Raw genomic sequence first — 15,237 nt, 5'->3', positions numbered from 1 at the left:
GGTCCAAAATGGGGGCCTTTTTTACACCCGCTGAGAGGAAGGACAAACTGAACTACTATAGAGGCATCCTATATAGTCAAATGGCCACTGCCCATCTGCACCATTGTCCATCCTCTCACAGGTCTGACCGAGGGGGGCCTTTGCGCTCACGTTCCTCTGCTATGGCAGGGTGGGGGGTAGGAGCAGTTCCAGCTCCATCAGCAGCAACTTGAATCTAGAGTCGCTGGTGAGCACCTTTCTTCACCCGCCTAGTGAAGAAACTACTTACCAGCAGCAGCAGCAGCTAGACCTGGAGTAGGACCTGAACTAGCAGGTGGTGGTATACTTGGACAGCACCCTGCCACCCCACATTAAAGATCTGGGTAGCCAAACTGGATTTGTGGCTGCAACTGGCATGGTTATCCCTGGAAAAGCTGTCTTGCCCGGCCAGTAGTGTGGCATCAGAGCGGGTGTTTAGTGCGGCGGGGACCATAGTGACCACAAGAAGAACTCGTCTGTCCACCCAAAATGTGGAGAGACTGACCTTTGTCAAGATGAATCAGGCGTGGATCAGCCAGGATTTCCACCCACCAATGCCTGATGCATCAGACTAAATCATCCATGGTGCCACACCAACACTTTGACAAAAGAGACCGATTTCTTCTGGCTACCTGCCTAAGCTACTATTCTGATATTGTCACCTGCCTGATGCCACACCTCTGATGCCAATTGCTCCTTGTTCTGTGGACTTCTCATGCTGTTCCCACCCTCCTCACTTCATGACTGGGCCACTATTTTGCCTTTCGGCCTGGCTAACATCATCATTTATTTGACCCTTCTTTTGATCTGTCAGAAGGAAGGAAAAATGAGACGCACAACGGATCCTGTCTATGTAACAGCTGTAAGGCCTGCATGACATGGTCCCTATTTTGCATCACAATTGGCTTATGATTTGGTAGCCAAAAGCAGGAGTGGGTACAAAACACAGAAAACATGCAAATATTCCGTTCACATGTCATCTCTGTTTTGGATCCACTCCTGTTTATTTTGGCTTTAGTAATACTGATGGATTGCTGACCAAATGCTGACCAAGTGAAGGCGGAAGCTCCACAGACAGGATCCATTTTTTGAGGGGTCATTGTTCTGATAGATCAGAGGAACGGCAAAATAATCAGTGATGTCAACACAGACTTACTGCTGACCCCCTCTCCACTCTGTCGGGGGGGCTCTACTTGTATAAGCGTTTAATAGAACAGGTTCTGTAGGCATGTGGAATCAACTAATAACTGTGTAAAAGGAGTGGGCTTCTTCTTGACGCTAACATTGACCTGTAAAGCTGAGTTCACACTTGAGATATTTGGTCAGTTTTGGCCCCGTAACTGCCTAAATAAGTGAAGTGTGCAGTGATTCTAAGAGCGACGCCTGTCATCTACATGTCATACGGACTCACAGTATTATTTCACTACCACAGCAGACTCCCTATGGTTGTTACTGCAAGGCACAGTGTTCTGCACCACTATACAGGCTCTCTGCAGCCAGGAAATAGCAGTTTTTAACGCGATTCACCACAAAAAAAATTCAGATAAAACCGATTCTTTTTTTAGAGAAAAATTCGGCAAACCGGCCTAATCTAATTTTGGAGAAATTCGCTCATCTCTAATGAACATCAATAAAACTGCCTTTTCATTTTTCCAGTGCAATGAAGAAAATAAATCCTGGATTCTTGGTGTTACGACAGGTCAACAGGTAATAAGAACTTGTTTTCCCTTGACCAGAGGTACAGTAAGTATTTAACGTCTAAAACTAATGATTGATTAATTACTTACACATAGAGAAGAAAGGGATACTTCCTTGATTTATCAAAGCGAGGAGGTAAAGTCATCTTGTACCAGAACGCTGGGAAAACAAAAAACAAAAATGTAAAATAAAATAATTGTAACAGACAAATGTCAGATAAAGTTCTAGATCTTGAATGTGTGTATGGAATTTAGCATACAATGTACTTAACATGCATGCCTATTCTTTCTCTCTTCATTTACATTAGAAAGCCTCAGCAATCACAAAACATTAAATACTAACTATCTAGAATAGAGTCACTGTAAGGCCTTGACTCTATGACTTGAGTAAGATGCTCCTCATTCTGCCATATGCATTTTATGTTCTAAATGGGCAGCGGCTTATATTCCCTGCCAATAAAAAGGATTAGGCATGTTGAAAGCCAACAAAAATCCTTGCTTCTCCCAAGATTTGCATCTTGGTAAACTTAAGAAACTCTTATATACTGTACATTAGATGGACAGCCGACCTCAAAATCTTCAGGTTTGACTGACATTAGTCTAATGTGTAAACCTAGCTTTCGGCTGGGTGTCTGGACACTGGATCCTCCTGGTAGAATGAAGGGGGATCATGCATACAGTAGTTTCAGATATACTTTGATTTCCATGTATGATCAGCCATATATATTTTAGGTAATAATCGTACCCTAAAATAGTTTAATAACTGGTTCGGTCTATAGCACCACCTAGCGGTCACTGCAGAAAGAGTATGTGCCTATAGTGGAGGTTTACGTTCTTAGTTTTAATAGTTTCCTTCCTTTCTCCCAGAGATGTATCAATGCACTGCAGCTAGAAAACTGACGCTCTTGGAAACTGATAAAAATCTGCTTATCAATGTCTTTAAACAGAATATTCTCTATATTTGAAATAACCAATGAAAATATTATCTCGGTGAATTGATAACCAGGTAAACATAAGGACGGTAAAGAAGGAGCTCTTACTCATTCCATTCTGTTTAATGTTCCCAATTTTCTCAGTCGGCATCTGTATCGGTAGAAGACTGGATTCCAGTTTTTGGTTGTCCTGTAGTATCTGAAGTTCTAAACCAAATGTCACAATAAGTATTTAAATCATTCAGATAATGGAAAAACGTATATAGATAATTAGCCAATCAGTAACCTCCCATAAGAAATGCAATAGTAGTACCTTTGTCTGTGGTGCCATTGTGGATTGTATGTATGGGAAGCCCTGGACCTGCAAAATAAAAGAAATGAAATCATTATCCGAAGACAATTATTTTCAACTCCGTTTACTACGGCGGACAGTTTGAAGCTCTCACCATAACAGCTGAGGGTGTAGTACTTAGCATTGGTGCTAAACCTGGCATAATAATACTGGCACCGCTCCTTCCTTAAAGTGCAGGTAAGGCATTGCTTTTCTTGACGGTTTCCTTGCAGTGAGATGCTGCAATGTAATTAGAATTGTTGTACAGAATAGTTATGATTGCATACATACCTTAAAGGAATTGTATGTTTTCGAAAACCCATTGTGGAATACGGTATTATGGCGTGTTAAGGTAATAGCGGAAGGTCCTCCATTAAGAACTTACATCTAGACTTTGTAAACATAAGAGCAGCAAGTTTTTGCAGAAGAACAGCCATCTCTCTGGAGGACCTGACACACTCATGCATTACACAGAGGGCTCATTGGTGTTAATGAGAACTGTGTAATACTTCTTATGCCCTGTGGTGGCACTGCAGATACATGAAACACTTGCTACCAGGTTCCCTTGCAAATCACAGCTGATCGGTGGAGGTCCAAACAGCAGGACATCCGCAATCAACTTATTTTCAGGGGACTCTCCAAGCAGAAAGATTTTAATAATGTGCACTTGCAATCCAGTAAATGTTTTTTTTTTTTTAATAAAAGGCGAATACTGGAGAAGATATTACCGATAAACATTCCTCCTTCCGGGAAATCCTTCAAATTCATTACTTGTGTAATATCTGTAAAACAAATAAAATCACTTAATCATCTGCTATGTAAAATACCAGAGGACATTAAGTATTAAGACTGGCACTTGATAGATTATTATAGCCATCGGGGCAGATTGGCCATAGATCCTACAGGAAAATGCCCTCAAGCCCTCCTCAAGGCCGCCAGCTGGGTACACAATGATCTGATTCTCTCCTACGCCAGCAGCTGCAGGTGCCCTCTTAAATTCAACTGTATTGACATCTTCAGGACTGTGATACAGTTCAATACTGTGGCGCAGGTGGCAGTATTTTGTGCTGCACTGCGGTATATTGCTCTGCACTATGGTATTGCTGGCCCTGCCTTCATTTGTTGGCCCTGCCTAATTGTTTATAATTACCCCGCCTTCTCTCAATTTGGACCCACCTGCAACATGGGGCCACAGTTATGTTTTTTCCCAGGGCCACTTCTAGTTCCCAATCCACCCCTGATAGCCATTGTGCTAGTCAATAAAATGTATCTGTATAGCGCCACCTGCTGTGTGTTCTTTTTTTTTTTTTTCTCTGTCCATCTCATTGAGGGGGTCACATATGCTCAGTTTCATCCAACCAGATGCAGCAGAAAGGAGCTGCCACCCTGAAATAAATGTAGCAGGGCAGTTGGAGCAAAGAATGTGGAGATCTCTGATGTTTTACATTAATCATGAGATAACCTATTTAATCAGAGATGCACTGGAATATGATGGGTCACATTTTTAATTAGGTGCAGCCTCTACAACAAAACAGCGAAGCGGACACACTTTAGTCAACTTTTAGAAAACACAAATACATCATTTTTCAACATCGCCTCCCGAGTTACTGCCGTGCAGGTTTGAATGAATGTAGGTATGATGAAAGGCCAAACATTTAGCACAAATGGTACAGTATATAGTAAATACTGGATAATGAATTATCCCAGAGTATTAGACATCTTACAATATTATATAAAAGCCAGAAATAAATATTAGCATGGAATATGCTCCTGTCAGACAAATGTTAATATTGGTCATTATCATGACTTCTGGTTTGAGGGTCCAGACTATCTGGCAGCTCTATGCCCTTAAAGAGGTTGTACCGCGATTAAATATTACATGACATTATTCATTTTTCAAGCGTATTTTTTATTTATTTATTCTCCTCTCTCTAGATATTGTTGTTCCATACTTGTTATGATGATGCCCTCAGCTTTTCTTTTGATTTCCGTTCAGAATCTCCACCTAATGTGTTCATTGCTGGTGGACACACATGCTCAGTAGCTCAGTACTACTGCACAGATGGTGGCAGAGTGATTACTGCTATTGTGGACACTATCAGAGGGCAGTGAAGGGGGGGCATGGCTTAGACTTTCTCGAAGTCCTCTGCATGGGAAGGTCTGAAATGATGAAAGGCACAGACATCCCGAAAGTAATGTTATGGGACCAGAACAGAGAGATGGAGGGCACCAGGTATGTTGACTCTACATACATCATGTCTAGTCTGATTTTAGGTTTAGACTGGATGGTGCAAAACTAACAGGATTTCTAGACTTAGGGTACTTTCACACTTGCGTTGTTTGATTCCGGCAGGCAGTTCCGTTGCCTGAACTGCCTGCCTGATCAGGCAAACTGTATGCAAACGCATGTCATTTTTTTTCAGACTGATTAAGGTTATTTTCAGACTGATCAGGATCCTGATCAGTCTGAAAAATGCCTGATCAGTCAGAAAAATGCATCGCAATACCTGATCCGTTTTTCCGGTGTCATCGGGCATTTTAAACGGTCTGCGCATGCGCAGACCGGAAGGACGGATCCGGCATTCCGGTATTTTGAATGCCGGATCCGGCACTAATATATTCCTATGGAAAAAAATGCATTCTGGCAAGTCTTCAGTTTTTTTCACCGGAGATAAAACTGTAGCATGCTACGATTTTCTCTTTTGCCTGATCAGTCAAAATAACTGAACTTAAGACACCCTGATGCAAACTGAACAGATTACTCTCCATTCAGAATGCATGGGGATATACCTGATCAGTTCTTTTCCGGTATAGAGCCCCTGTGACGGAACTCTATGCCGGAAAAGAAAAACGCTAGTGGGAAAGTACCCTAAGGCCTCTTTCACACTTGCGTTGTCCGGATCTGGCGTGTACTCCACTTGCCAGAATTACACGCCGGATCCGGAAAAACGCAAGTGAACTGAAAGCATTTGAAGACGGATCCGTCTTCAAAATGCGTTCAGTGTTACTATGGCAGCCAGGACGCTATTAAAGTCCTGGTTGCCATAGTAGGAGCGGGGAGCGGTATACTTACAGTCCGTGCGGCTCCCGGGGCGCTCCAGAGTGACGTCAGAGCGCCCCATGCGCATGGATGACGTGCCATGTGATCACGTCATCCATGCGCTTGGGGCGCCCTGACGTCACTCTGGAGCGCCCCGGGAGCCGCACTACACTTTACCATGGCAGACAGGACTTTAGCGTCCCGGCAGCCATGGTAACCACTCTAAAAAAGCTAAACGACGCTTAGCTTAAGGCCGGATCCGGATCAATGCCTTTCAATGGGCATTAATTCCGGATCCGGCCTTGCGGCAAGTCTTCAGGATTTTTGGCCGGAGCAAAAAGCGCAGCATGCTGCGGTATTTTCTCCGGCCAAAAAACGTTCCGGTCCTGAACTGAAGACATCCTGATGCATCCTGAACTGATTTCACTCCATTCAGAATGCATTAGGATAAAACTGATCAGGATTCTTCCGGCATAGAGCCCCGACGACGGAACTCTATGCCGGAAGAAAAGAACGCAAGTGTGAAAGAGCCCTTACTTATACAAGATTGAAGGAATTTGTACTGTATTGAAATGCACAGCATAACCAACAGAAGAAATATTTATGGCATACTTACATAGCTTTGTCTGTAATGTACAATATATAAATCACTTCCCAACGTCCTTTCGTAATCTGGATAGCATTATCCTAAAAAAAAAATACATGTAAATTGTAAGATCAGAGAAGATAAGGGAAATTAACAAAAATAGAAGAGTTGACCACTGCAGCCAATCAGATTAAAGTTCTAATTTTTCAGATGGATTTTGGAAAATAAAAGATGCAAGCACGTTGGTTGCTAAGAGCAAATGCTCCACTTTTCCTTTGCAACATTTTAATAAACTTTGCAACTTTATTGTCAATGAACCAGTGAAGGGGTTTCTCACTTTAGACATTTCTGGCACATCTCACCTCCGGGATCCCCGGCTATCAGGAGAATGGGATTCCTCTCATGCTTGTAATCAAAAGTCATAGTTGTCATACCCTATGAACATGCCATAAATGCCTAAGAGGGACAACCCTTTCATCAATGTTACAATCACATCTGAAATGTCTTACTACCCAAATACTCTAATATAAAAATATCACAGAATGTTTTCCAGGTTGAGGATATTGATGGTTGATCCTTAGGCTATCAGATCGGTGGGATCCAGCTCTTGTTACCCTGCTGATGACACTTGTGTGAGTTCTGTGGCTTCTTCATTGTTTACATGGGTCCATCGACCAACATGTCATCTACTTAGTAGTGGTGGTGCATGATATTGTAATCTAGTGATCAGGACAAAGCTGCCATACCCTGCACCACTGCTACATAGATGGTGTGCAAGAAGACAATAAAGAAGCCGCAGCGCTGACCTGACTGCCAAGGCCCCTTCCAACAGCTGATCACTGGGGGAGCCGAGAGGAAGACCCCACCGTTCTGATATTGATGGCCTATCCTAAGGACATACTGTCATTATCCTGAACCGGGAAAACCTTTTTAAAGTAATGTCATCTGGCATCGGGTGGTATACAGTAGACTGTGCAGTACGAATTCAGGTAATAGGTACAAGCAGTGCCACGTACCGTGGTGTCATTGATATAATGGATATGTTTATAGCCATCCCGGTCACTGAGGATTTGGTAATAGGATATACTGTCTGATGTGAACGTCGGGAGAGACGGAAAGAACTGGAAAAGACAATTCATGACAAAGATAAATGACTGCAAAAAGACAGAAACACAATAAGGGTCCTTTCACATGTCTGCAAAATGGGTCCGCATCCGTTCCGCAATTTTGCGGAACAGGTGCGGACCCATTAATTTTCAATGGGGCTGGAAAGTGCTGTCCGCATCCGCATTTGCGGATCCGCACTTCCGTATCCGCAAAAAAATTGAACATGTTTTATTCTTGTCCGCAATTGCGGACAAGAAAAGGCATTTTCTATGAGAGTGTCGGCGATGTGCGGTCTGCAAAATGTGGAACTCACATTGCCAGTGTCCGTGTTTTGCAGATCCACAAGACACATACGGACGTGTGAATGGACCCTAAGAGACAGGAGACAGTTCAGGGTAACTGTCGTATAACTGAGGAATGGGTTAGAAACTTACAGTGAATTCAGGCCCCATTAAAAAAATTAATGGGACTGAACCCGTTCCGCAAAATTGTGGAACGGATGCGGACCCATTTTGCGGACGTGTGAATGGAAAAGATATCCCTCAAAATGAAAATAAATGAAATTATTAAAGTTAACCAAAAAGCATAGATGTGTCATGCAATAACAAGTGCACGGCGGCACTAAATCAGAAACCATATGTCCTACCACAATCCGGGGGGTTCCAGTGCACATCGATGAATCCCGGAGGGAAAGCAAAAAACATCTATCCCTGGGCTAGATGATGATGTGGTATTGAAGGACAGGGTGGGCAAAGAACTGTCCCTGATATTGCCCTACAGGGGGGTGCTATTCTGGCCCTGATAGCCTAACCACAGAGCGGGTTGGTACCCTGATAAGAGCGACCCCGTCCGGAACCTTGCCCTATATAAAAATGGCCCTAGTAAGCCCCTAGCCCCTAGGCCCCTGACTTCCAGGTGATCACTATATAGATCTATGTGTTTTTGACTCATTATAAAAGTATAAGTATATCGCACCCCTCTGTGTATCACACATATCGATAGCACACCTATACCAGTAAATCCAACTGAATAATGCAGTCCGTGCAGGACTGCATTATTCAGTTGGATTTATCGGTAGAGAGCTATTGTGCTGAGGGCGATTGTGCCACATCTTTATTATATATATCTACATCTTCCTTTTTTCCCCTGATGAATCCGGTCACATTTGTATTGGAGGAAACGCGTTGGGAATTCTAAATTTCTTCATTTTTGGCTGTACAGACACTGGGAGCAACTTTTATAGGGATAGGACAACAGGGACAGCCATCGATAAGTGGGGTCGCCTCCTCTGGAGGTGATTCTCCCGCATTTAGGCGGGAGACCTCTCCGCTTTTAGGCAGAATCTTAATAGCCTGGTAGGGATATTTATCTCCCCAGCCCCTGCCTTCTCCTACCCTGCAATAGAAAAATCGTTTCATCTCAACTCCTTGTTACCAAGATTTCTGTGGACCTTCCTACTACGTCTCTTTTTGTGGTTCATCTCCATACAAGAAAAAATCATCAAACCGTGAGTGGGACCCCTGGTCCAAATCCGAGCATATTAGATTGCTTTACCCTGCGTCTTATTGTACTTAAGTCCATAGTATCTGACCTATGCAGTTATCATAAATATACACATTATTTTTGTGGGACTTATTTTTAATTAATAATGACTAAAAGTTAAGTTTTAAGTAGGATAATTATTCAGTGATACATAGTTTATATTCCTACATTGTATACATATTTTCTACTGTGAATTACCACCTATACCAGTCCTTAAAAGGACTTTTGTGGCCCTATCAGCTAACGTTTGGTGTCCCTAACAGCCTGTCCCTGCCCCACACAGCAACCTCTCCCTACACTGGCAAAACACTGAATGTAAAATAGCGGCCACATCAGGTTTATTTATGAGGTAGGAGGTGTGTCCATGTGCTGAAACGTCTCTCAATTGGCTGTCCTGTACCACCTGATGGATGTGTCATGGGTCAAAGTTCTTCACAATGTAAAAGAATATGGCGGGCGCGAATTTCTCCATATGTTCGCTTGTTCGGCGAATCGCGAAAACACGCAAAGTTCGCCGCGAAACGACCGCCGGGCGAACCGCAAGGCCATCTCTAATCAGGTGTCCGACAACAGTTCCAGCACAGGAAGCAGACAGCTCTGACTACTTTGCAGTGAATTGAGCTCATCACTGCAGCGCTGCTCCTTTTGAAGTCAATGGGACCAATGCAGCAGTCCATTACAAAGTAGTCGGAGCTATTGTCGAACAGCTGATCGGTGGGAGTTGGACCCCCACTATCCTGAGGATAGGCCATCCCTTAATAAAAGGTGAACAAACCCTTTAAGAGAGCTCAATGTGTGGCACCCTTAGGCACTATGACCCAGGTGCGAGTGCACTCTCCATAGGTACATCTCTTTCCTTCACCATTTCATGTCTCTGGGCATTTCACAGAGACTGTAGGAGAATCACCCAGGTCCAGATATATATGACATCTACCTTGATTTCAATTATTTTTTTTCTTGAAAGGATTAAGATGAGAACGCTAATGAGCTAATTAACAAAGCAAGGTAACTTTAGATACCAAACATAGGGTGAAGCTTCGGGATTAGCTGGTTGCTGTACATACATCTCCAAATGCAAGTAATTAGAAATACATACATTAGCATATATTATGGCAGAACAAGGCAAAGAGCACAAATCTAGAATTATTTTAATAAGTCAGTTACATAGATGAGGTCTCATCTCTCCTTATTTCAAGAATTTTCTGTATTAAGATGCGATCGTCTTCCACTTAAATAGCGAAATGAGTAAGTACGGCGCAGATGTTCATTTAGAAGATGTGCTTCTATTTGCAGCATAAAAGTGTCATGAGTCAAGACATTCCCAACGCCAAATGATCAATTTACTTGAACAAAGTGCATTCTAACATAGCTATAATTAAGTTTATGTCTGGTACCGCTGTTCAAACAAATCATTAGACTAGTATTTGCAAATTGCACTAATTAGCGTAAAAATGTCCCCTCAGCACGTAGCGGCTACAAACAGACAGCAATTATATCTGAATGATGAATGAATGCGCGAGCCAAAAACGAACAATTGGCATAAAAGATATAGTGTCAATAACGGGAAAGAGATGCACAACCTCCTCATTGGCTAAGGTTCAGATGTAGCAATCATTAACTTGACATGTAATGCGTTAAATACCCTACGAATTAACGTGTTAACTGTCAGGTTAATGTTTCCTACATTTGTATAAGGGGTATATTAGGAGCGGTTATTGGTTAGCGGTTATCATCAAGTTTGCCCTGATGCAGCACTTTCCTCTTTATGGTGTACAATGTAGTTCTCGAATAAAACAATCAATTTATACAATGTGCAAATAACACAGTCCAATCAATAAACCATGGAATGAAGAGGTGGCTTGTGCCACAAAAGGGAGCTTCAGGTACCCAGGTAATCAAGGTCCTTCCCCTTTAGTAACATCAGGAGTTGCAGCATAGTTCTCAGACTGCTAAGGCTGGCCCTGGTTAATGGCACTTGGTGAATGTAATATGGTAACCCAATGTGTGACCGTAGAAAGCAGGCTTTCACTAACTTTTTTGGGGGATCAGTTTTTTTGCCTCATCCCCTTTGTTGGCCGTCCTCTTTTACATGAGCGTTGACATATCACCGGGTAAACCGCTTTGGCGATGACACCAGTTGCAGAGTTTTCCTGTCTGAGATGGTCTTTTTGTTGATAAAGCTATGGCCGACATTGGTGAGAAGGCATGGGGCTGGTTTGGGGATTTTGGTAACGAGATCGTTCCCCAGAGTCTAATTACAACTTAGGCTACTTTCACACCTGCGTTAGGTGAGGATCCGTCTGGTATCTGCACAGACGGATCCGCACCTATAATGCAAATGCTTGTATCCGTTCAGAACGGATCCGTCTGCATTACCATGAACAAAATGCAAATGATAATGCAAGCGGATCAACGTTTTCAATTGCACCATATTGTGTCAGTGAAAACGGATCCGCCCCCATTCACTTACATTGTAAGTCAGGACGGATCCGTTTGGCTCCGCATCGTCAGGCGGACATGAAAACGCTGCAGGCAACGTTTTGGTGTCCACCTCCAGAGCGGAATGGAGGCTGAACGGAGGCAAACTGGTGCATTCTGAGCGGATCCTTATCCATTCAGAATGCATTAGGGCAAAACTGATCCGTTTTGGTCCGCTTGTAAGAGCCCTGAACGGATCTCATGGGCGGAACCAGAAACGCCAGTGTGAAAGTATTCTTATGGATAAATATCTATCAAAGAACAAATACATGAAAAGACACATACCACGCCGATCCAGCCTGTTTTACTTGCTTCAACATGTTGACGATTCTAAAGAGAGAACAGGGAAAAAAATAAAACTGGATTAAATACTGTACATACACAGGATCTATGGTTAAGCATCTTCTTGTAGGCCCTTTAGCTGATACTGAAGGCTATTTACAGATAGATAGATAGACATATTTAATACAGCAATATGTGATTCCAGGTAATAAAAAATATATATATATACACATCAAGTACCTTTGGACAGATCCATGTACTTGACCTCTGCTCATAGTCACATATTGATATGATTGATATGTTCTGTATTCTTGTCACCCACTGTACGCTGACCCTCTCATCCAGTATCCATGTCACCCAGCTGAAGCAGTATTCGCTGTGAACAGAACACTGTTAGTTAACAGCCCGTGATCTGTATCCGCTTATCTCACAACATAACAAGGAGTAATTCATATTAAATTTAGTTGTTTATTATAATAATAATAGTGCTAATGAACATTCAATGACTCAGCAGTTGGAGCAAATGTCAGCTTTCTGGTGGCGAAAGAAAATTTTGGGGTGTTCTATTGAATCTGTGATCCTCGGCTCGCCCACAGGGATCCATAGAACACTTAGCATCACAGTGAAGACCTGCTCTCCTGACATTTCTGTTTCAGTAAATATTTGTATTTCCTATGAAATCACATTTCTGGATCCTCTGGGCTTATTGGTCTGTGTTCAGTAGTTATTTGTTAAAACTGTAAGTTGACAACTGTTGCCTTTCCTCTTGTCTATAGTTTTGTCTCTACGGAATGTTAACACCGACTGGACAGTGATAGATTGGGGACATGTGCCCAGGTCGTCACACCTGCTTGTCCATTTATTCTTAAATATCTAACAGGAATAACAGAGGATAGGCACAATGCGTTTCATTGTAAACTCATATTCAGTGTCCTGTGTAAATGGGCCATAAGTGCATAATCGATAATTATACATATCATGTAAAGATAGATAGATAGATAGATAGATAGATAGATAGATATGAGATAGATAGTGTAGCAATGTGAACATTGAAGTGTTTTCCCCAGGCTCCGGTCCGGGACTTAGGGCATGCTCATGTCCAGGGATCCTATTTAATCCTGCTACTTGTTCTTGGGTGTGTCTCACTCTGGAGAGTGTGCAGACAGAGGCCTGGTGAGGCTCTGTCAGTGTGGTCTCAGATAAGCCAGGCTGAGGGGCCACGAGGCTATGCAATAGCCTGGACTTTGGGGGACTTGCACACAGAAGGCTGGAGTGGCTCTGTGTGGTCTGAGCCAGAAGGGCTGAGAGACCACGATTCCCCAAGAGACACTGGTGTGGGAGCAGCCTGGAGGCTGCTGAAGGTTGGGCTGGGAAAGCCGCATCTCATCACGGGTGTGAACTGTGCTACGCTTTAGGTGAGTCAGGGAAACCTATGTGTTTAGTTAGGGCCCAGACGGGCAAGGTATTTTATTTTGGCTTTGTGTGTTTTTGCTTTATGCCGTGTGCCACAATAAAGCACAGTTTGGCCCCGAAATCCTGGTTTCTGTGAAGAAGTGTGTGTTTGCAACCCCTGGAAGAGAGCTAATCCCCTACAATAGCTAGATGGATAAATATAAGATATGTGATAGATGATAGATAGATAGATAATCCCTAGATAGATAAATATGAAATAGACAGACAGATAGATATGCGATAGATGGATAGATAGATAGATATGAGATAGATAGATATTAGATAGAAGATAGATAGATAGATACCTAGATCTATTTATTTAATATTTTCTTGCATTACCTGGAAGAAATCAGAGCAGGCACAGGCACTTGGATTTTGTCATATGATGGATCATCAACATTTACAATGAAAACTTTGACTTCTGGGTTTTTCGCTCCTGCCTTTTAAAGAGAGAAATACTGTGTAGGTATCTATACCACATGAGGCTCAGTTCTGCCTGACGTTATGTAAAGCATGTATTCTGTATACTGTATTTTCCCCACTAGCCCATTTTCCAATCTGGACATGCTAGCCGCACCTGTTTTACAAAAACACTGAAAAACGGCAGCTGCACCTCCTCCTCCCTAGTCTCTATTTATTATATTACACTAGACTTTTTTGAAAACATTAAGGGCTGTTTCACACGAGTGGATGCCGTGCGTGGCATCCGCTCCGTGAAAGAGTGCCAAGACCCGATGCAGACTGCAGAAGCACAGAGCATTAACATGCTTGATATGATGCTCCGTGCCTCTGCAGTCTGCATCGGGTCTTGGCACTCTTTCACGGAGCGGATGCCACGCACGGCATCCACTCGTAAGAAACAGCCCTTAGAGAGAGAAACTGTCTCATTAACATTATCAAGCGGGTCTTTAATCAGTAGTTCTATTATTACACAATATCATCCAAAATAATTCTGTGCTCGTGAACTCATTTCTCACCTTTGGATATGGTATTTTAACAGTTTTTGGATACTGGTCTTCACCATAGAGAGAGTACTCTATTAATGGCACATCTTTATCATTAAACTGGACGTAGGCAATAAATTTGGCATTTGGAGACCACCAGATAGCATACTTCGATCCGAGCATTTCCTCTAAAGTAAAAAAATAATTTTTTTTATTTTTTTTTTTAACCAGAATTAATATTAAATACCATCTACTAGGGACACCATTAGCGCATGACTCTCTGAGGTCTCTTGTGAGTGATATTTTTCTCTCTTGTCGCTATCTTTCTCACATGTCAGAGTGACATATATAACTATAGGTAAAAGCATTGTTGATGGTGTTGGAGCCTGTTGGATTTGCTTTACTGTTTAAAATTTTAAAAAACACTCCGAACATTCTGTACTAAATAGAATAAAATTCTGTACTAAATAGAATTTTTTAAATAAAATTTTCAATTTATTTTTTATTTTTAATTCACTATTGGACACAGTCTGTGGCAAAATATATGCCGCCAGTGACTGTGGAAAATATGCTTATTGCACACTTATTAACTGTAGCAACTTTGCAACAAGTTCTTGGAGAAAATTTAGTAATTGTGCAACCTCCCTGGCAAAAATATATGCAGCCGGTGACCCTGCAAAATATGCTTATTGTACACATATTAACTGCAGAAGCTTTGCAACAGGTTCTTGGGGGGAAAAGGCTGTCTCCAACACATAAAAAGGGTACTGTCCCTTTAAAAGCCCAATCCCTAACCCTGTCACTATAAGATCCTAAACTGGATTGTTT

The 15,237-nt window shown here is 42.3% G+C and overlaps 1 protein-coding gene across 1 annotated transcript in view; it reads right to left on the bottom strand.

Moving 5' to 3' along the window:
* The window catches only part of LOC122944747 (prolyl endopeptidase FAP-like), a 160,225-nt gene that overhangs the window by 90,639 nt on the left and 54,349 nt on the right, over positions 1–15,237 (bottom strand). Inside the window, exons 9-19 of the mRNA XM_044303335.1 lie at positions 14,443–14,597; positions 13,805–13,905; positions 12,254–12,389; positions 12,017–12,061; positions 7,621–7,725; positions 6,635–6,705; positions 3,707–3,760; positions 3,094–3,218; positions 2,961–3,008; positions 2,756–2,854; positions 1,806–1,875 (exon numbers count right to left, since the gene is read on the bottom strand). Coding sequence (XP_044159270.1) covers positions 1,806–1,875; positions 2,756–2,854; positions 2,961–3,008; positions 3,094–3,218; positions 3,707–3,760; positions 6,635–6,705; positions 7,621–7,725; positions 12,017–12,061; positions 12,254–12,389; positions 13,805–13,905; positions 14,443–14,597 — 1,009 coding nt within the window. The remainder of the gene's footprint in view (positions 1–1,805; positions 1,876–2,755; positions 2,855–2,960; positions 3,009–3,093; positions 3,219–3,706; positions 3,761–6,634; positions 6,706–7,620; positions 7,726–12,016; positions 12,062–12,253; positions 12,390–13,804; positions 13,906–14,442; positions 14,598–15,237) is intronic.

This window comes from Bufo gargarizans, chromosome 8 (assembly GCF_014858855.1).
Source record: "Bufo gargarizans isolate SCDJY-AF-19 chromosome 8, ASM1485885v1, whole genome shotgun sequence".
Lineage (NCBI taxonomy): Eukaryota > Metazoa > Chordata > Amphibia > Anura > Bufonidae > Bufo > Bufo gargarizans.
Note: the sequence above shows the minus strand (reverse complement) of the source record. Positions and strands in the feature narration are given on the sequence as shown.